At 38.7% G+C, this 21194-nt stretch overlaps 1 protein-coding gene across 7 annotated transcripts in view; it reads left to right on the forward strand.

Moving 5' to 3' along the window:
* Positions 1–21194, forward strand: part of Atp1b3 (ATPase Na+/K+ transporting subunit beta 3) — a 37031-nt gene that overhangs the window by 8667 nt on the left and 7170 nt on the right. For 3 of the 7 annotated variants that reach the window (XM_078043428.1, XM_078043425.1, XM_078043431.1), the window contains exons 2-4: positions 10630–10758; positions 14022–14129; positions 19150–19334. In XM_078043428.1, the coding sequence (XP_077899554.1) occupies positions 10630–10758; positions 14022–14129; positions 19150–19334 (422 nt within the window). Of the gene's footprint in view, positions 1–9204; positions 9346–10629; positions 10759–14021; positions 14130–19149; positions 19335–21194 lie in introns of all 7 variants that reach the window. The other 4 variants (XM_078043426.1, XM_078043427.1, XM_078043429.1 and 1 more) reach the window with 2 other exon arrangements.

Consider the following 21194-nt stretch of genomic DNA (forward strand, 5'->3'; position numbering starts at 1 on the left):
ACCACTTGAGCCACATCCCCAGCCCCAGATAATTGACTTTCTGACTTTCATCTTTATTTTTTACAAAAGTGTGGTATCTAGGGAAGGAGGACTCTTAAGCTCCTGAGCATTTCCAAAAAGATCCAAGCAGTCAGTTGGAATCTATGTAACCTTGCTGCTGTCAGATTATTTCTAAGGCTCAAAATTTAATCATGCTGCAACCCACACCCCAAAATTGGTTGGATCCCCAATGCTTATCTAAGTTTAAGTAAGTTCCAGACAGCATGGCATTCAAGACTTCTTCTACATCGGCTTGGAGATAAGTTTCCAACCTTATAACCTGTCATTTCCCACCTCATCACACACCCCATGTAGTAGGCAAATAGGTGTATCTAATGCCCTGGGTCTGGAACTGCCACTTTGTTCCCTTCCTCATCCTCTGCACATTAATTCTTCCCTATTTCTTCACAGACCTGGTTTGAATGTCAGCTCTGCTGTAAGTCTTCTCTGATTTACTCTAATGATAAGTGAAAATAATACCATTTATTTCCTATAACATCTTCCCCAACCCCTAGTACTGGGGATTGAACCCAGGGCTATATTACCCCTGAGCTATGCCTCCAGCTCTTCATTTTTTGTTTTGAGACAGGGCCTCTGTAGGTTGAAGCTAAAGCTGGGCTCAAACTTGGAATCCTCATGCCTTAGCCTCCTGAGTTGCTGGAATTATAATCTTAGATTATAGTTGTGTGTGCGGGTATGTGTTCAGGTGTGTGTACAGGCATACATACATTGCTTCTACTAACTAGATGTTCTCAGCAGGATTTGCATCTACATTTTATTCCATACAGTATCTAGTACACAGTAAGCACTTAATATTTTCTTGATGAACAAATTGTCATTTAATCATTTCAGCTTGTGATTCATCTAGTCCTTGGGTTAAACTTGAGGCTTAACTGTAAAAATTTTATTTGTGGAGTTCATCATATAGGAAGGCATAATTCTGTCACTCAGATCATTATGAACTCTGTTTCCTTCAATTTCTAATTCATTTTGAAGTTTCCAGATAGAGCATTGTAGTAAAAGTGAGCCTGTCAGTATACATATTTTTATTTGATGAATCTTAGAAGTACACTAAAATATTAAGATGATGACCAGACTGGGACTCAGAATATAGACCTAAATTTTAGTTCCTCGTAAGCATCTAAGTTTAGAGAAGTCACATAAAATTTGTTAGCCTTCTATAAAAGAGAAAAGTTGTGTGTAGTTTCAAATGTCACTTTGAGTTAAGTATAAGGCCAATAAAAATGCTTTAGAATAGGAGGCAGCAGACTTTAAAAGGACCAGATAAGTATTTTAGGTTTGTTGGCTGCACAGTGCCTGTTGCAGTGTCTAACTTTTCTATTTGAAGTAGCTATAGATGGAAGAAATCTGAACTGATCTGAATGTGGTGTGAACTTTTGGCTTTTTAATATCATGTAACAGAAATAACACCAGCATTTGAAGTTTTACAAATACAAATGTGAGTAGCCATTAAATTCACTGTCATACTCAGCTTCTTTTCTGGGTTACCATTGTTAACTGTGTAGTGTTTTTTAAGCAATATATGGTGTATCTACTTTAGGTAGAAGTCTGGCAGTTTCTTGTAAAAAACAAATACACACCTACTCCCTGAGCAAGCATTTCTACTCTTAGGTGTTTATCCAAGAGAAATGAAAACATAGGTCCTCAAAAACATTTGTACAAGAATGTTCATAGTGGCTCTATTCATAATAGCCCCAAATTGGAAACAGACCAGGTTTCCATCAGCAGGAAAATGGATAAACAAACTGGTATGTCTAAATAATGGAATACTACTCAATGGTAAAAAGAAAAGATAGGCAGGACAATGGCTGAATCTCACAATTAGTCTGAATAGGAAGAAAGCTTTCCTGAAGAGATAGATGATTTTGTTTCTGTGAAATTCTAAAACCAGCAACACTTACCAGTACACTGGAAAAAAGTTCAGAATGATGGTTGCTTCTAGGGTGAGTGGGCGTGGGGACTGATTGGAAGAGATGTGGAGGAAATTTCAGGGATAGCATTCTGTATCTTGAGGGTTGTTTTTTTTTTTAATATTTTTCAGTTGTAGTGGACACAAAACCTTTTATTTATTTATTTATATGTGGTGTTGAGGATCAAACCCAGTGCCTTGCACGTGCTAGGAGAGCGCTCTGCTGCTGAGCCACAACATTAGCCCCATTGAAGAGGGGTTTTGACCATATATATGGATGCATTTTGTCAAAAACCATTGAATGGTACATTTCACTGAATGTAAATTTATTGCTAAATTTTAGTTAGTATGCATGTTGTAGTGTTTTGGGGGTAAAGTATACTGCCATCTGCAACTTGAAATGCACCCAAAAAATGACACAAGTATAGTAAAATGTTTATAGACTCTAGGTGCTTTTATGGGTGTTCACCGTTACATTTCATTCATATGCTTTTCTGTGCATTTGTAAATATTACTAATTGAGAAATAATTATGAATACCTTTCTTTTGATTGTCTTTACCAATCTCAGTCCTCCTATAGGAGATTTATCAGTTTGTCTTTTTTTTTTTTGGTACTGGGAATTGAACTCAGGGGCAGTCAACCACTGAGCCACATCCCCAGCCCTATTTTGTATCTTATTTAGAGGCAGCTGTCTCACTGAGTTGCTTTGGACCTTGCCAAGTTGCTGAGGCTGGCTTTGAACTCATGATCCTCCTGTCTCAGCCTCCCGAGTTACTGGGATTACAAGCTGATGTTTATCAGTTTTTCTATAAGTCCTGTTTCAGTGCATTCATACAAATGTTTATAAATGGGTACATATGGGATATGTAGGAAGAAGTAGTTTCTTTCCCCACTTTTACATGAGAAATAGGAAAATTACATGTTGTGGAACTTTTTCTTTTTCATTTAATATGTCTTGGCTGTGTTTCCATGTCAGTATACACAGATTTGTCTCATTCCTTTGAATAATTACATAATATTTCATAGTATGGCAACTTGACACACACACACATGCACACACACATATATGAATATGTGTATAGATAGATAGATAGGAATTTCCTTTTTTCCCTCACCTGGCACTAGGGTTGAATCCATGGGCACTCTACCACTAAGCTGTATCCTATGTCCTTTTTATTTTTTATTTTGAGACAGGGTATCATTATGTTGCCCAGGCTGGTCTCAAACTTGCAGTCCTTCTGCCTCAGCCTGCTGAGTAGCTGGAATTTCAGGAATGTGCCACTATACCTGGATATGGAGATAATACATATATATATTTTCTCCAGCTTAAACACTACTCTGTGCAAGTGTGTGAACAAGTATATAAAATTTTTCTAGGATAAATAAATTGAGAAGTGGAATCTTCAGTTGTATAGTATATGCTTATTTTTATTGTTAGTAGGTTGTGCTCCAAAAAAGCTATACAAAGTTAAACTCCTGAGTTTATCTGTTTTCTCTTCAATTTTTTTAGTAGTAGATATTATAACTCTTGAAGATTTTTTCCATTTTGATGGAGTGATGGTATCTGGCTGATTTAATTTGTAATATTTCTTTTTTAATTTTAATTTGTTATATATGACAATAATGCATTACAATTCATATTACACATATAGAGCACAATTTTTCATATCTCTGGTTGTACATAAAGTAGAGTTACATCCTTTATGTCTTCCTACATGTACTTAGGGTAATGATGACGATCGTGTTCCACTATCTTTCCTACCCCTATAACCCCCTCCTTCCCGTTTTCCCCTTTGCCCTGTCTAGAGTTCATTTAATCCTCGCCCTCACACACACAGCATATTATGAATCAGCATCTTTAAATCGGAGAAATCATTCAGCATTTGATTTTTTGGGATTGGCTAATTTCACTTAACATGGTATTCTCCAGCTCCATCCATTTACCTGCAAATGCCATAATTTTATTCTCTTTTAATGCTGAATAATATTCCATTGTGTCTATATACCACATTTTGTTTATCCATTCATCTACTTAAGGGCATTTAGGTTGGATAGAGCACTAATCTCTAGAATATATAAAGAACTCAAGAAAACACCAAAAAAACAAATAACCCAATCAATAAATGGGCCAAGAACTGAACAGACACTTCTCAGAAGAAGATATACAATCAGTCAACAAATATATGAAAAACTGTTCAACGTCTCTAGCAATTAGAGAAATGCAAAGCAAAACTACTCTAAGATTTCATCTCACTCCAGTCAGAATGGCAGTTATCAAGAATACAAACAACAGTAAGTGTTGATGAGGATATGCGGGAAAAGGCACACTCATACATTGCTGGAAGGACTGCAAATTGGTACAACCAATATGGAAAACAGTATGGAGAATCTTTGGAAAACTAGGAATAGAACCACCATTTGACCCAGCTATCCCACTCCTTGGTCTATACCCAAAGGACTTAAAAAACAGCATACTACAGGGACACAGCTACATCAATGTTTGTAGCAGCACAATATTTCTGATATCTACAACAAAGCATATTTTTGTTTGCTCGGTTTCCATTTCTTTAAAATGCCTGCAGTCTTTTGATTGTTTTTCTTTGGTATTATGTTCTCACGGGTCTAAGGGCATTTTGATATGCCTTGGATATTAATCCTTTATTGTCCTGCTGAATGTTCTTTATTTTCGCCTGAGTCCTGCACAGGCAATGGAAATGGGAATGGGCTGGCTACGAAATAAAAGCTAAGAAAAATAGAACAATGAGAAAACCCACAACAGAAAATATTTTCAGAAAGTGTGGTGGGAAGCTGATCATATGGATCAAGCATCTATACTACAAAGCAAAATGGAGCCCGAGCTTGCTATTTATATCGGGGAACAAAAAGGTTATAGATGGGCTGTCCAGTTCCCAAAGGGTTACTTACGCCCATCTCCAGAGCTACTATGAGGGATCTTCCTAGTAGAGCCAAGATAAAGGTCATGTGCCTTGGGCAGTCTATTGCTTGGGAGAGCCATGGATAGTTCCCAAGGCTACACCTAAAATTTCCCTGGCTGCCTTACTGATAGAAGACCCTCAAGTAATTCATGGGTGGCTTCCTGCACTTTATAGTTCCTTGCTCATCATTTTGCTCTCTCATATCATGACTCTTTTTCTTTACAACATAAGGATTCTTCCCCCCACCCCCCCAGCACTGGGCACTGGATCCAGGATGTTCTACCACTGAGCTGCATCCCCAGCACTTTTTATTTTTTTATCTTGAGTTAGGGTTCGTGCTTGCCTGGAATTTGATCCTCCCACCTCTTCCTTCTTAGTCGTAGCTAGGATTACAGGTGAGCACCACTGCACCTAGCTTTGTCTTAAATATGTCAAGAGAACTTTTAAAAGTGAAAAATAAACAGTTATATTAACTTTTTTTCTGGAATTTGTTCCATGAATTTGGTCTTTTTTTTCTCAATACCATATTTTTCTTCAGCAACAATAAAAGGAAATGAAGACAGTGTGGCTAAAACTCAAATTTTCCTTGTCCATGTCCCAGAAAATAATGCTTATTTAGAGGAAATACCTCTTATTTAGAGGTTACCACTATGTATGAATTTTATTTGTAAGTTTCTGGCCCATCAACACTTTATATAAATGTATTTTTAGAATTCTGCAACTCTCTTTGAGTGTTTCACACTTAAACATGTGGCTCTGCATCATTCTGAGGTTACTTTATTCCTCCTGGGGTTTTTGAGACCTATTTTTTTCTTTTTAGAATTACTGTTGAGTTGGGCATGGTGGCACATGCCTATAATCACAGCGACTCAGGAGCTGAGGCAGGAGGATCCTGAGTTCAAAGCCATCCTTAGCAACTTACTGAGGCCCTAAGGAACTCTTGGTTGAATTTGGTAGTTTTTTTCTATTGGATTACTTTATCTTGAATGCTTGATAATTGTTGGTTGGTTCTATAGTCCTTCTCTTTGGCCTTTCCTGTCATCATTCAGTGGTGGCCGGAGCTGTGTAACCACAGATGGTCTAGTTGTAGAGGTGCTCTGCTAGCATGGCCCATCCAGGACATTGCCTAATTTTCCTGCTTCGTATCCATGCTCCTGCTTCTGTTGCGAGTTGCATGGCGTGGGTGCATTGCAGGAGGAGCAGAATTCCTCTCCGCTGGCTGCTCCTGTTGTACTTCTGCTTCTCAGCCTAGTGCCTGACCCAGAGCTGTCTGAGCTTTACATCTTGTGAGCCAGCTTACCTTTCTCTGGGAGGCCTTCTCTGGTGAAATCCCCTTCCTTCCTCTCCCTGCTAGAGGCAGTTCCTCCACCCCTAACTTCCACTTGATATCTGTAATTCTTTGCTTATGTATCTGTCAATTGTGAAGCTTGAGCTATTGGAGAGGTAGAACAGAACTTATTCATGTAAATGTCTGTCACTGAAGAATAACACAGAATGTGAGTTCTTGAGTAAAAAAGATAACACAGCTTAAGCTTCCTGGGAGAGCAGGCCAGGTGAGGTCCATATAGAGGTATTGGCTTAGTGTTAGGTTAATTTTAGGCAAGTGATCTTTTTAGTTTTTCTACATTATAGTGATTATAATGTATAAAATGTGTGTGCATACATCTATATGTCTACTATATTTTATTATAAGAATAGTACATGTATAAAAATGCATTCTTTCTTTCAGTGAAGAATACTTTTTTTTTAATAAACAAAGAGTGATGGCACAACTGGATATTACTATGTGAAACACTGAAGGTGGACCCATGCCACAAACCATATACAAAAATAAACTCAATAGGTCAGTTAGGAAGTTAAGAGTTAAAACCATGAAATTCTTGGAAGTAAACAAATGCAAGTCCTGGTGTTGGATTAGGCAGTGGTGTTATAGCTACAACAATAGAAGCACAGGGATTTAAAGAAAAAATAGGTATATTGGACTTCGTCAAGACTAAGAATTTTTCTATTTGAAGAGAGACCATCATGAGAATGAAAAGACAGCTCACAAATAATAATAGAAAATGATCTGGGTGGCTCAAACCTGAAATCCCAGTTAACCAGCTACTTGGGTGGCTGAGGCTGAGGATTGTAAGGCCAGCTCCAGCCAGTTAGCAAGACCCTGTCTCAAAATAAAATTTTAAAAAGGACTATGGACATAAGGTAGCTCATTGGGTACCATGCCTTCGTGGTACATGTGAGGCCTGGGGTTTGATCCCCAGCACCCAAGGGAAAGAACTGATAAGAGGCTTATGTCTACAGTGTATAAAGAATTCTATAATAAAAAATTAATAACCAAATTTAAAAATGGGCAAAGGGTCTGAATAGACATTTCTCAAAAAAAGATATGCAAATGCCATAAGTTCCTGAAAAGATGCTCAACATCATTCATCTTTAGCAGTGTTGATAAGGATGTGGAGAAATTGGAACCCTGCTGGTAGAAATGTAAAATACACACTTCCAAATACAGAATTTTCTGAGTAATGGGAGGGTCTTCTTTTTGCTAGTTTACTTCAGGGTGGAGGCTGGTTCCCAGAAAGACCAGCCAAGTCCCAGTACGATTGGGTCTTTGAGGCAGCCAGACTTCCAGGGAGGGCAGGAGAAGGGGTTGGAAATTGAGTGCAGTTATGCAGCCCTCAAGTCCATCTGTCATACCTCCATAATGAGACCCCAGTCACATTGACATGTAAGTGGAACTACCAGGTTGGGAGACTTGTGCTGGGAGGGAGAGGGCAAAAAAGTTGTATTGACTTCCAGACCTTACGCTGTATGTTTCCTTTGTAATAAAATTGGAATCCTAAATCCAGCTTTTTGCTAAATTCTGTTATTTTTCTAGTGTCTGATATCACCCAAGGGGACAGTAGGCACCTCCTAGATTGGTAGCTGGCGGCTGGGGCACCTCTGCAGTGGAGGACAAGCCCTTGGCTCTCATAGTGCCGGGATTGAATTTTATAAGCAGGTGGGATTGAAGCAAGAGAGGGCCTATTTCTCCTTTTCCTGGATGACACAGGGTAAACCGTGGCCTTAGAGCAGAAACGGATTTTAAAAACTAGGGCTTCTCAAGAACAGCAATGAAGAAAGGGAGGAGGGTCAGTGCCTCTGAAAGAGAAGACATTGTTAGTGGTTGGGTTGCTGTTCTACTGTGTGCTCTTAGATCTCAAAGGGAAAATAAGAAGTAGCATTTGTGCTTCTGTACTGTAGGAATGACCGTGTGAAATAGAAAAATGCTGATACCGCATTAAATCGCAGTATTTGAGAATGTCTTTGGTTGTGATTTTTGTTGACCTTAAATTACTTACTTAACTACCAATGTTTGTGTTAGTTTCTTTTCTTGGGTAATGACTTCAGGAAATTTGGAGGATTTTAAACTAGGGAGCATTAGTAATAACAATACCTGCTGTTTATTGTTTCCCACTTAATCTAGTAGCAGCAGAGCAGACATGCTGGCACATTGAAGAGGTTCCACTTTCACTGTCCTTGAGGACCTCAGTGTTTGGGTTAAGCCCCATCAGCCCACTGAGCTTCAAGTTTACCCTGAGGTTAACAGCAACAATTTACAACTTCTTTTGTAAACCTCTGGTTATTTTTTTTTTCTCTTCTTAGGGAGGAGGAGGAGTTTCAGTTGATAAAGTATCACTACACTTATGAGTGGTCTTCATATATTTATAAGAGATTAGTTCTAATTTTTAAGTTTTGGGTTCACAAATTTTTTCAAATAGGGAGAACTCGCTTCAGTGCTTAAAGTAACTATCAGTAGACGCTAGTGTATGGCATCAGATGTTGACGTGGCCGTTGCTGATTTGTATATATGGTTTATGATATATAACTCATTTTAGGAAGCTTTGGAAGTTTTTTTATTGTATAATGATTCTTTTGAACACAGATTTGGGAACAGCTTATTCATGTCTGCTTTCTATTTAGTTATTTTGTAACTTATAAATTTCATTTACATTATTTTTCCTGTAAATTTAAAATCAAAATTTTGAAAGTAGTGTAAGAATATTTGAGATGACTGTAAAACACTACTAAATAATTAAACTCTTTGTTAGCACTTATATTTCAAATTCCTCCAATTTAATTTGTCCTGCATGCACCATCAGACTTCCTGTTTCCTAAGTGAAGTTTCGAAGTTTCGCTGGATCACAGCTAGACTCACTATGTATGTTTGTTGACCCTATTCTGTTGGGCAGAGGATCGAAGTGCTGTTACCTGTGTCTCATTAAAGCGGCCTGTGGTCTCTGTTTCATTTCCCCCTGCAGCAGATGGATCACTCCTTTGAGATGGGGCTTCCTCCTCTTTCTCTGAAGCAGAATCACAGGTGTGGTGGGGGGTGATGCTGCCTGAAGGTGACATCCTGTCCTCTCTTCTTGTGTTCTCTCCCTCACTGTCTTGGCCTTCTGGTAATTGGGGGGAGGGGTGGAATGCTAGTCTAAATTAAAATGAAATTATTTTAACTGTTTCCCCTTTACTTGAAAAGAGGGGATTGGGCGTGCTTTCCTGACCTACAATTGAAAAAGTCATCTAACTTGGCTTAATCTGTTTTGGGATCATGAGGTCATTTGAGAATCAGAAGAAAGTGTATAGTCCCTGGGGAAAATTATTCTATTCAGAAATCTATCATTACAGAAATTTTAGAACATCTAAAGTTACTCCTTGTAGGGCAGTGGGGGTCCACTTAGGAAGCCCTACTTTAGCCCCTCTGAGGAATGTAGTCTGGCAAACAAAAAAAAAAATAGGTTGTAAAGCTGACACAATTTCAGCTCTGTGAAGTTCAGTATTCACTATTGCTGTATCTAGTCTAATGTCTTTGATCAATTTATTTTTAAACATTTAAATGAGTGACAACTATATTCTAAGGATCACTTCTGATGTTAGAGTTTTGGATATAGATATTAAGAAAAATTATTGATTTTTAGAAGTTCCCAAAATAAAGTACTGGTTTGGGATATATTTGAGCATTTCCAAATCGTGAAGGAAGGGATTAAAATGTTGTTAAAATGTGTCTGCCAGATCTCGCTTTGTGCTTAGCAGTAGAGCTGAGAAGGTCCCTTGACTAGTGTGCCTGTTTCTGGTCTTGTCCTCCTTTCACTGTGCACGAGCCCTCACACTCTACCAGTGTTTCCTAAACTGTATTCATTGAGGACCATCTTCATAATTTTGCCTTCTTTGCCCATTTCCTGGTTATTGTTTTTTAAATCAATTCTGTTTTTAAAACAAATTTATACAAATAATTAGTATCTGTGAAATACAGGTTTAATTTACTAATTTTTTTCTGTTTGTTACTTAAACATATGAATATATTGGAGGAGAGGTTGTCCCAGCTAAAATCAATTTCTTCTTTCTTTAGAGGGCATTAAGTTCATTTTGGGAAACACTCTCCATGTACTGAATCATAAAGCTCTGACTGAACCAGAGTAGGAGTGGTGGAAGCTACTTCAATTTGGGAGGGACCAGAGGAAAGGAGGGCTCATGGGATGAGTGGCTGCTGCCTGCTGAAGTATCCGTTGCTTGGGCAAATCCTTGCGGCCTGAATATGAGGATATTTGGCTGTGTGCATGGCAGTGCTTGGGCTCATAGCCTCGCAGTAACCATGTTTGGTTTTGTCTTTTTTTTTAATTAACTTGGACAAATGTGTGTGCACATGTCTTGTCTTCACATTTCATAGGTTTTAATTTCTTTTGCAGGTTTGATCTTGCTCTTCTACCTAGTTTTTTATGGGTTCTTGGCTGCACTCTTCTCATTCACAATGTGGGTAATGCTTCAGACTCTGAACGATGAGGTTCCAAAATATCGTGACCAGATTCCTAGTCCAGGTAATTACACTACATTTATAATTTCTAACAAAATTGGATTGTATTTTAAATTCACCATAAATCTCTTCTGCATTATAGCAGATAGAAGATAATGAAACTTTGGAGTGCGGTAATGTGAACAATATTATTTTTCTTGTCCAATATTTACATACTGATTTAAACATCTTTGTTGGTATGTGGTGGTGAGGATCGAACCCGGGCCGCACGCACTCCAGGCGAGCGCACTACCAGTTGAGCCACATCCCAAGCCCAGATTTAAAGATCTTGACATTCATTTTCTTTTCTTTTTTTGGTACCAGGGATTGAACCTTGGGGTGCTTAATTGCTGAGCCATAGCACCAGTCTTTTTTTTTTTTTCCTGGTTGTATACAAAGTTTATTCATGCCATTTGTGTCTTCATACATGTACTTAGGGTAATGGTGTCCATCTCATTTTACCCTCTTTTCTACCTCATGCCCTCTCCCTTCCCCTCCCACCCCTTTGCCCTATCTAGAGTTCATCTAATCCTCCCATGCTCCCCCACCCAAACCCCACTATGAATCAGCCTCCTTATATCAGAGAAAATATTGGCATTTTCACCAGCCCTTTTTTATATTTTATTATCGACAGAGTCACACTGAGTTGCCTGGGCTGGCTTTGAACTCTAGATCCTCCGAGCTGCTGGGATTACAGGTGTGCACCATTGTGCCCAGCTTTACATTCATTTTCTGATTTTTTTTTTTTTCTTCTGATAGCTCTTGAGTCCTTTGTGAAGAATGAACAGAAATGAATATTGTATTTTAGTGAAGTCACAGTTATGAATGATGTGAATGTTGTGTGAGTTTCATTTTGCCTTGAGTGACTTATATGTAAAATGATTATTCAGCTCTGGCCCTGGCTAGACCATTAGTCTTATAAAATTCATGCTTTATGGTTTTAATTGCCTACTATGAAAGTGGTAAAAATGTTAAATAGTTATATCAGTAGAGAATAAAAATACTCTTTAGATGTTTGATTCTTCTCTGTTGTCTTAAGAAAAAAATTCTCCATGTGACAGAGATGATTTAGTTAGAACTTACCTGAAACACTTATTTAAATTACATTTTTCAGGCTGTGATTGTGGGTCAGTGGTGGAGCGCTTGCCTAGCATGTGAGGCCCTGAGTTCCATCCTCAGCACCACATAAAATTAAATAAATAAAATAAAGATAAAGAAATAAATATATTTTTTCTACCTCCTGATTTTATTCTTTTGAAATAGCCTTTGAATGCCAGCTCTCTCTTGATTGGTGGCCATGGCCCTAGTATTTTCTCAGTAGAGGGGCTAGAGACAGGGCCCAGGACACTTCATACATGCTAGGCAAGCGCTCTACCACAGGGCAGCACCCCTACCCAGGTGCTGGCTGGTTTTAGAGTAAGAAACAATTATGTATAGAATTCTGGTGTATGTAATTCCCAGAAATGTAAATGAGAGGATTCTTCCTAGAGAAGTGGGAGTTGGAGAGCTGGGGGAGTGGGTGGGCTGCAATCCAACAAAGTGGGAGTCCAGCTGGAGGCTGTCACTGGAGCATTGGATTTTCGGCCAGTGGTCATTTGTCATCCAGGAGCTAATCAGCAATGTGTGGAGATAATTTTGGTTATTAGAACAAAAGAGGTACAACTGCAAGTAGAGGCCCAGGTGCTGCTGCACATGCTCAACATAGACCAGCACCTCACTACAAAGAATGTCCCACCCGGCTGTGCTCATGCTGAGATCTGGGAGCCTCATCTAGATCCCCACTTGCTGCATGGACTCTGAGCATATTAGCAGCCAAACTGAACCAGTTTCCCCAACCATTTTTTTTTCTAGAACAATTTAGTGATTTCCTTTGTTTATAGCTAATATTTGTCCAAGTGTTCTGAATAAATTTCTCTTAACTCTTAGTTTATTTGACCAAATATCAGAGACTAGCTTCACTCTTTTTTCCTTATCTCTCATTGTACACATGGACTCATTTGCTTACACTACAGAAGTATTATAATACATTGGATAAAAATACTTCCTATTTTTGAAATACTAAGTATATAAGCAGTAAAATGTGTTCAGTGTTTTTAAGTACAGTTTTAAAATGAGCTCCTTAAAGTTTTTTATCCAATGTATTACATTATAGTACTTCCGTAGTGTAAGCAAATGAGTCCATGTGTACATGTACACATAGGTATATATGAAATACAGTGTGATTAGATATGTGGACTGTTTATATTAAAGTTGAAAGCCTGATTATTTCTTACAGATAAATATGTTTGCATTTTCTAAGCTCAAGATTGTTAACATGTTCTGTGTACATGGGAGTTCCTGATATGAAATTGTTGATGGTTATACTTCAAACTCAGTATGTGTAATGCACATTTTAATGTAGAACAATGACTATTTAGCATATAGAGTTTTAAATGAATAGGCCTCTTTAATTGAAGAAGCTATCTTTATGAATGTTTCCATAAAGTTTGTAATTTAATGACATGCTTAGACTTATTTGCTAAAAATTTCTTTATTAATGACAAGTTGGCACAACCTAAAAAGATATTTGATAGAAAATGAATATGAAAAATCAAAGTAAAATTGCATTTTTTTAAAGTAAGGAAGAGCCGGGCATAGTGGTGCATGCCTGTAATCCCAGCAGCTTGGGAGACTGAGGCAGGAGTATTGTGAGTTCAAAGCCAACCTCAGGAAAAAAATCAAGGTGCTAAGCAACTCAGTGAGACCTTGTCTCTAAATAAAATACAAAACAGAGCTGGGGATGTGGCTTGGTGGTCGAGTGCCCCTGAGTTCAATCCCCATACTAAAATAAATAAAATAAGGAAGAGAGAATATAGTTAGCTGAAAATAATCAAATTTAGGGGACCTTTTTTTTTTTTTTGAGAGAGAGAGAGAGAATTTTTTAAATATTTATTTTTTAGTTTTCGGCAGACACAATATCTTTGTTTATATGTGGTGCTGAGGATCAAACCTGGGCTGCACGCATGCCAGGCTAGTACACTACCACTTGAGCCACATCCCCAGCCCTTAGGGGACATTTTTAAATAGGTATCATCTGGATTGGTTCTAAGATTTGAATTTTCTTTAATTTTAGGTGACTTTCCCTTGATAATTGAAGAGAAGTAAGAAGTTGATAATTTAAGCATGCCTCTGGGCACAATTTTCCATGTTACTTACTGTGAGATCTGCTTTTTATGGATAAGAATTAGGAGGAAGAGAGAAGGGAATTTCACAGTTAATTTCCCACCTTTTTCTTTAATCTCTTTTTAGGACTTATGGTTTTCCCAAAACCAGTGACTGCGTTGGATTATACATTTAGTGTATCAGATCCAAGTTCCTATGAAGGGTACGTTAAAGACCTTAAGAAGTTTCTAAAATGTAAGTATCTTTTCTTAGAGTAAGGTAAAGATTAAAACCTCACACCAAATCATGATGACTTTTTGAAATATCATTCTTAAAAGTTTGTTTTACCTCTTCATGCTCTTTTTTTTGTTGTTGTTTGCTTGTTTTTGAGTACCAGGGATTGAACCCGAGGCACTTAACCACTGAGCCACATTCCTAGTTCTTTTTATTTTTTGTTTTGAGACAGGGTCTCACTAGGTTGCTGGGGCTGGCTTCGAACTTGTGATCCTCCTGCCTCAGCATCCCAAGCTGCTAGGATTTCAGGTGTGGGCCACCATGCCCAGTGCCTTCCTCTTTTTATCAGTTTTAAGAATATTCCAATCTATGGAAAGATATAGGGGCCTAAGCTTGGTGAACAGTTGATTTGATTTTTAATCTGTCCTATAATAAGTACACCAGGTTTGTTGAAACATTAAAAACGAAAAAATATTTAAAACATTAAATATGAGCCACATTCCTTGCCCAGTATTTGAGTCTTTTTATCTAGTATAGTACTTATGTGGAAGATGAGGATAGTCATCATTCAAAGAAAATCAGCCTGTGTCAGATTTTTTATGTATCAGTTATGAATTTTTCAGTTACCAGTTCACAGTGCTATTTAATAGAAACCCTGGCTCACTATTTTCTCCTATTTTCCTTGACCTAACCAGTTATACGAATAATCACCAAAAGCCCTGGCCTGTGGGTTTCTGGTCACCTACATCGTCTTCCCCTCAGACAGACCGGTGTGTGCAAGTGCGTGCTTCCTGGACCAGGGGATGACTTCTTTGGCAGAAGCACTGATTGAGCAAGCTTTCCTGCTCCCATCTTCTGTCTCTAGCTTGCTTGTTCAACTTTCTTCCAGTTTATTCAGCATCATAAACTTCAGTTTATGTGGACTTCAATTAGCTGATTCTTTATGTCAGCTCCCATCTCCACCATCCATTCTTACCTAGCTTATTAATTCTGTGGATTTTCATTTAGTTTTTCCTTTTGCTGGTACTCTGAAATCCCTTGCCTCCCAGTATGTGGCCAGTCTGTGAAACTCCTCCTCTGAGCCTGCCCTGAACAGCTGAGCTGCCGAAGACAGGACTAGTTAGCACTTTGAATATCTGATCACTTCCCCCAGGTGGACCCACTTGCCTGCCTGGTGACCACCATGACTTTCTCTGATTCTCTGAAGGGTTCATTGCCAAGTTCTACTTAAACTTCTCACTCTTTACCTTTTCCCTGTACCTCATGTTCTTCATGCAAGAGATAATACGACCCTGGCACAGTGATGCATATCTGTCCCAGTGGCTCAGGAGGCTAAGGAGAGAGGATTGGTGCTGGGATGGGGACCAAACCCCAAGCCTCACTCATGCCAGGCAATATGCTACTACTGAACCACATTCCTACCCTCAAAAACTGCTTTTGATCCCACATTATCTGCTAGCTATCTTCCTGTCTTTGCCTTGCTAGTTAAATATGTTCTAGTATTTAAGATAAGACATTTTTGTGAAAGTATTGACTAGTTTAAAAGTCAGATGGTACTAGCATGCATGATGAGGCCTTGGGTTCAGTAACAACAACAACAACAATAAAATCAAATGATAAACTTGTATAGTGAAAATAGTAGTTTTCCTGCCCTACACCTTTCTACCTTTGGTTCTGTGCAGTCAACAAATGTTTTGTAGTAAGCACTCATCTGGGTTCCTTCAGTGAACAAAAGAAAAACCCTATCTTCATGGAGCTCATGGTCTATAGTGTATTAGAAACTATTAAGTGCTAAAGCGGAAAAAATGCAGGGAGAGATGGGAAAGGTTGCAGACTTAAACAGGGTGGCCTGGGAAAGCTATAGTGAAAGGAACCCGTGAAAGAGTGAAGAAGGTAATGGAACTAGCAATGGAAATGTCCAAAGAGGAAACGATAGGTGCAGAGGCCCTAAGGTTTATTGTATCTATGGTCAAGGTTCATCAAGGAAGGAAGAGGGGCTGGGTAGAGTGAACCCAGGGAAAAGAGGTAGGAGAATTACATCAGAGAGTGAAGGAGGATCAGACTGTGTAGATGCTTAGAGGCCAGTTAAGTTCTTTGGCTTTTGCAGTGGCCACTATGAGGGGTTTTAAGCAGGGAATTACATGATAACTCAGATTTTTAAAGGACCACACAGGCAACCTTTTGAAAGACTGCAGTGTGTAAACAGGGAAGTTGTTACAGAGTGATGGTGGTTGGCAAGGGAGGGAGCCCTGGGATCACAGGAGAAATAGTCTGAATCTGGTACATTTCATAGGAAATAGCTTCATGCTTTTGACTTTGGTCTTGTGATGCTTTTCTAATGCATTTCTGAATATACTTTGCTGGTTCTTGATTAATCATGTTCATTTATTGTTATTTATCATTGTTATGAGTTTTCACTTATGCATCTTCACTTAGCTCCTATGCCTTGACCTTGCCCCTTCTCAATTCAGTGGTGATTGACTCCTATCTGGTTTCTTCATAGGTTGCTGTTTCACACTTATTCTTTCCTTCTTCAGTTACCTGTGGGCATTCTCTCCTGACTCCCTCATTTCTAACTACCATTCGCATCTCTTTCTGAAAATCTTGTATAACCCTCTCCCTCCTGCTGCTTGTGTACTGATGCTGTATAGGCTCTACTCCTATGTCTGTGGGGACTTCATTTCACCACTTGCTTGGTTGAATCTATTGTTTCCTTCTTTTTCTTTATTCTTAAGTTACTCCCCGGTTCTGTTTGGTTTTTGTTATTGCCTCAGCATGCTAAGCAGGTCCTTAACCACCGAGCTACACTACAGGCCCCTCCCTACCTAGTTTTGATGAAGTACTTATTCAAGTAACTTTGTAAGAAAGGATACATAAAATGTAAATTTGAGCCCTTTATTTCTGACAGTGATCTAATTTGCTTTTACAGTTGAGGTACTTTGATTCAGAGCTGTCTTTAGGGACTTGTTTACCACTTGTTTGAGCTACATCCCCAACCCTATTTTGTATTTTATTTAGAGACAGGGTCTCACTGAGATGCTTTGTGCCTCACCATTGCTGAGGCTGGCTTTGAACTTGGGATCCTCTTGTCTTGGCCTCCTGAGCTACAAGCATGTGCTACCACACCCAGCTCTTCTTTTTATTCTTAATTTACTCCTTTGGATTTTTATTTTTGTTGTTTGTTTGTTTGTTTGTTTTGTTTTGTTTTTAAAGAGTGTGAGAGAGATGCTGGGGTTTGAATCCAGGGTCTCAAGCATGCCAAGTTCTTCTTGTGTTTGCCTTTTTTCTTTGCAAGATTTTTGCTTTGTTTTTCAATTTCTTTCTTTAGGGTTCTTAAATTTGTCTGATTTCACTTTCTAAAATATCGTTTTTCAGGACTTGATTTGGGGTTATCTCTTTCCTTTAGGTTCGTTTGTTTTTCACTGATTATCTTGGTTTGTCTTCTTTGAAGCTTTCCTTAGATATACGGGAGGGGCTATTTGGTTACTCTGAGACTAATATAAGGTTTCCATCATTCCCTTGGCAGGGACTTTACAATCTGACTGCTTCCCATCCATCCCCTTACATTTGCAGTGATTTTGTGTGGAAGTAGAAGTCACCATAATAAAGCACAATAACTGATGATCTGACCTGCACCCACAGTGTGCCCAGTGGAAGCCCTTGGGGACTGCTGAAGGATTTGAGTGTTTGTTACAAGAAGGAGGTGATGGGAGCTGGGTGCTGAGTGTTGTCAGTGTCCACCTCTGCACTCCAAATTCCTGAGTCCTTTGCTTTTAAATGAGTACATAAGACTGGGGGTGTGGCTGAGCCTGTGCTTAACATGCAACTCTCTGGGGTCAATCACAAGCAAACCCTTCCCTGCTCCTCCTGTGTGTGCATAGTTCTCATAATAATCTAGTTTTTTATATGATGAAGCCAAAAGTTGGAAAATATATATATATATATAATTTTTTTTTTTTCCTCTCAAAATGATTGGTGCTTCCTTTAAAAGCAGTTCCTTTGAAATTTGGTTTCTGTTTTGGTGAATTCATTTTTGGTGGACTTTTACTGGTTATGCCCACACACTGGTTGTTCTTATTGAGGCATTATTACACCATATATTAATTATTTTTGTCTTTCACTAGACTAATTTCATTGAGGACCAGGATCAGATCAGACTTGTTCACTGTCCCACCACCTCATGCCTCAGTGCTTCTGCTGCAGAACTAACGTTGTATCGGGCATCGGGTATTTTTCCACCTCCTTTCCTTCACGTTTCCAATTTCTGACCATTTTATTCCTTTATGCTTTTAAGTCCACCTAGCCACCTCAGTCTTAATAGACAATCTTCTCTGAACTAATGCTGTGTCTTACTTGGGCTGCTTTAACAGACTCCTGTCTGGTTTTCAGGATCCTTGTTATTTCTCCTTGTTATTTGGTTCCCCACATCACAGCTAGTCATGGCATAAATATTTTCATGACATATAAATATGGTTATTCCATCCTTGCCACTTCCCCTGGTTTAAAACATTTAGTAGATTGTTTTGGGCTCTTTGGTACAACGGTCCTCTGTTCCTAATTCTTTTAAAACACCTGGCCGGTGCCTTTCTTCATCAAAAGTGCTTTCTCAGCTTCCTTAACTCACCTCACCCCTGCCCTTCTTCTCTCAGCCCAGTTGCCTTCCCATTAGTGGAGACTATCCTAATGTTGCATATCTTCATGACTGCAATTTTATACTTAATATTTGTCTTCCCCATAACATTGTAATCCGGAGTGGAAATGCTTTTTTATAAGTCCTTACTATTGTTGTTTTTTTTTTGTCCAAGCACATTAAAAGATTTTCAGGTAATGCTATAGCCATGGCTGCTGCCACCTAATGGTGACAAAAGAGATTAATCTATGATCCAATTTGTACAGTTGTGGGAATGCAATAAAGTTAGCATTCTTCCCCTGATGTTATCTAGGAATTAGCATTGCTGTTTTTATCTTTGAGGAAAATCATCCAAAAGATGTAGTATTCCTGGTTGTATCTAATCTTTTTTTGACTATGTTTCCTTTTCAGCATATTCTGGAGAAGAACAGAGTAATCTCAAAGTCTGTCCTGATGGAGTTCCTTTTGAACAGAAGGGTCCAGTTTATACTGCATGTCAGTTTCCTCTTGCCTTACTCCAAGAATGCAATGGTATAGATGATCCTGATTTTGGCTATTCCAAAGGAAAACCTTGTATTCTTGTAAAAATGAACAGAGTACGTACATAATTTACCTCTGCTGGGGCTTGTTTCTAAAATCCTTTGTTAAGAAGCTGACAGCTATTTTTAGATCATTTGATTTGAGTTAATGCCTTCTTATTTATTGCTTTGAAAAATGTGTAGCAGGGCTGGCACAGTGGTACATACCTGTAATCCCAGTAGCTCCAGAGGCTGAGGCAGGAGAATTCCAAGTTCAAAGCCAGCCTCAGCAACTTAGTGAGGCCCTAGGTAATTTAGCGAGAGCCTGTCTCAAAATAAAAAGGGCTGGAGATGTGGTTCAGTGGTTAAGTGCCTCTGGGTTCAATCCCTGGTTTATTCATGGGTTATATTTAGCTTTTTATAAATATTTAATAGTAAAGGATAATTCTGTGTTTTGTGTGTATGTGATGAAATGGTGGAAATAGAAATAAAATCCCATGCAGGTGAGCTTCCTGGGATGTTGCAGTGGTAACAGCTTTTTGTTGTTAACAGAAATAGTGCCTGAACACAGTCAGTAGCAGAGTAAGGAGCCAATAACGTTCATTATGTGAGAGCAGTAATGGATTTAGGGTCATTGTGCCAAGGAAGCTGCTGCCCCTCTATAGTGAAATGACCCTGATGCCTGGCTGCTCTTTAAATAGCATGCCACAGAGTTTCTCTGATAGAGCTGTATTTTGAGACCTTTCAGAGTCTCCCTTGAAAAGTGGATCATTCCTGGTCCTTTACTCACAAGATCCTAAGTTCACATATCACTGAAGTCACCATTGGTAAGAAAATTGCTGCCACCCTAGTAAAAATAAAACTTGAGTCTTCTGAAGTTGGCAGTGCTAAATAAGATTTCCTGTGGGTAGAACTAGCGAGACCCTGAAGTGCCAGACTGGTCCTCTTGCAGCTTTGTCACCTGCCCTTTGAGAGACCACAGACAATGACAGTTTCCAGTTTGTCCCATAGAATTCTAGAGACCTTCTGAAAAATTGCCTGACAACATGGCAGATAGCCAGTAAATGATTAGTGAGACATTTCAACAAAAATTTGAAAGGTTAACAAAATAAGCCAAAAGTAATGTGAAACTAGATGATCTGTTTGTAAGAGGAATTAAATTTATTATTATTGTTATTTTTAATAGAGATGCCTTTTATAATCTTATCCTGCTGTCAGTGTCTTCCCAATAGAAAGTCAAAAGAAGGGGAGTCCCTGTCTGACAAGTCCAACCTTCTGGCTTTTTTCCCTTAGGATGACCTTCCTGAACAATGGGAGTCTGAGACCACACTCACTTGAGGGGTTTTGGCTCTGCAGAACTTGACAGAAGGGCAGTGGCAGACATAGGGATCTGTGTTAACATGTACATACCTAATATAGAAATTTTACTTGTATAAAGCTGTGTAAGGCTATTTCTTGCTTTTGGTATTATTTTATATAGGTCGCAACAATGTTTTTTATTTGAGAGGATTATTTGTATTTTAGAAGCATTGACATGTAAACTACATATTTATTCAGAATGCCAAAAGGTCCTCTTACAAAATAGATGGATAAATACCTGTTACCATTCATATGGTTATAACTGACATAAATGAAGTAGCCTTGGTGCATAGTACCCAATTGTGCTAGGAGTGTCTTAAGGTAGATTCTTTCCTATGTGTGCTTTTGTGGAACCAGATAACTGAAATAAGGTGACACTTAGTGGGCATTATGACTTAATTTGTTTTCGTAAAAGTTATTTGCTCATGCCCAGAATCCCAGCTACTCAGAAAGCTGAGTCAGGAGGATTGAAAGTTCAAGACCAGCCTGGGCAATTTAGAGAGACCTGACTCAAAATTTTAAAAGAAGGGAAGCTGGGGGTGTAGCTCAGAGATAGAATACTTGTCTATTGTGTACAAG

The sequence above is a fragment of the Ictidomys tridecemlineatus genome, chromosome 3, assembly GCF_052094955.1.
Source record: "Ictidomys tridecemlineatus isolate mIctTri1 chromosome 3, mIctTri1.hap1, whole genome shotgun sequence".
NCBI lineage: Eukaryota > Metazoa > Chordata > Mammalia > Rodentia > Sciuridae > Ictidomys > Ictidomys tridecemlineatus.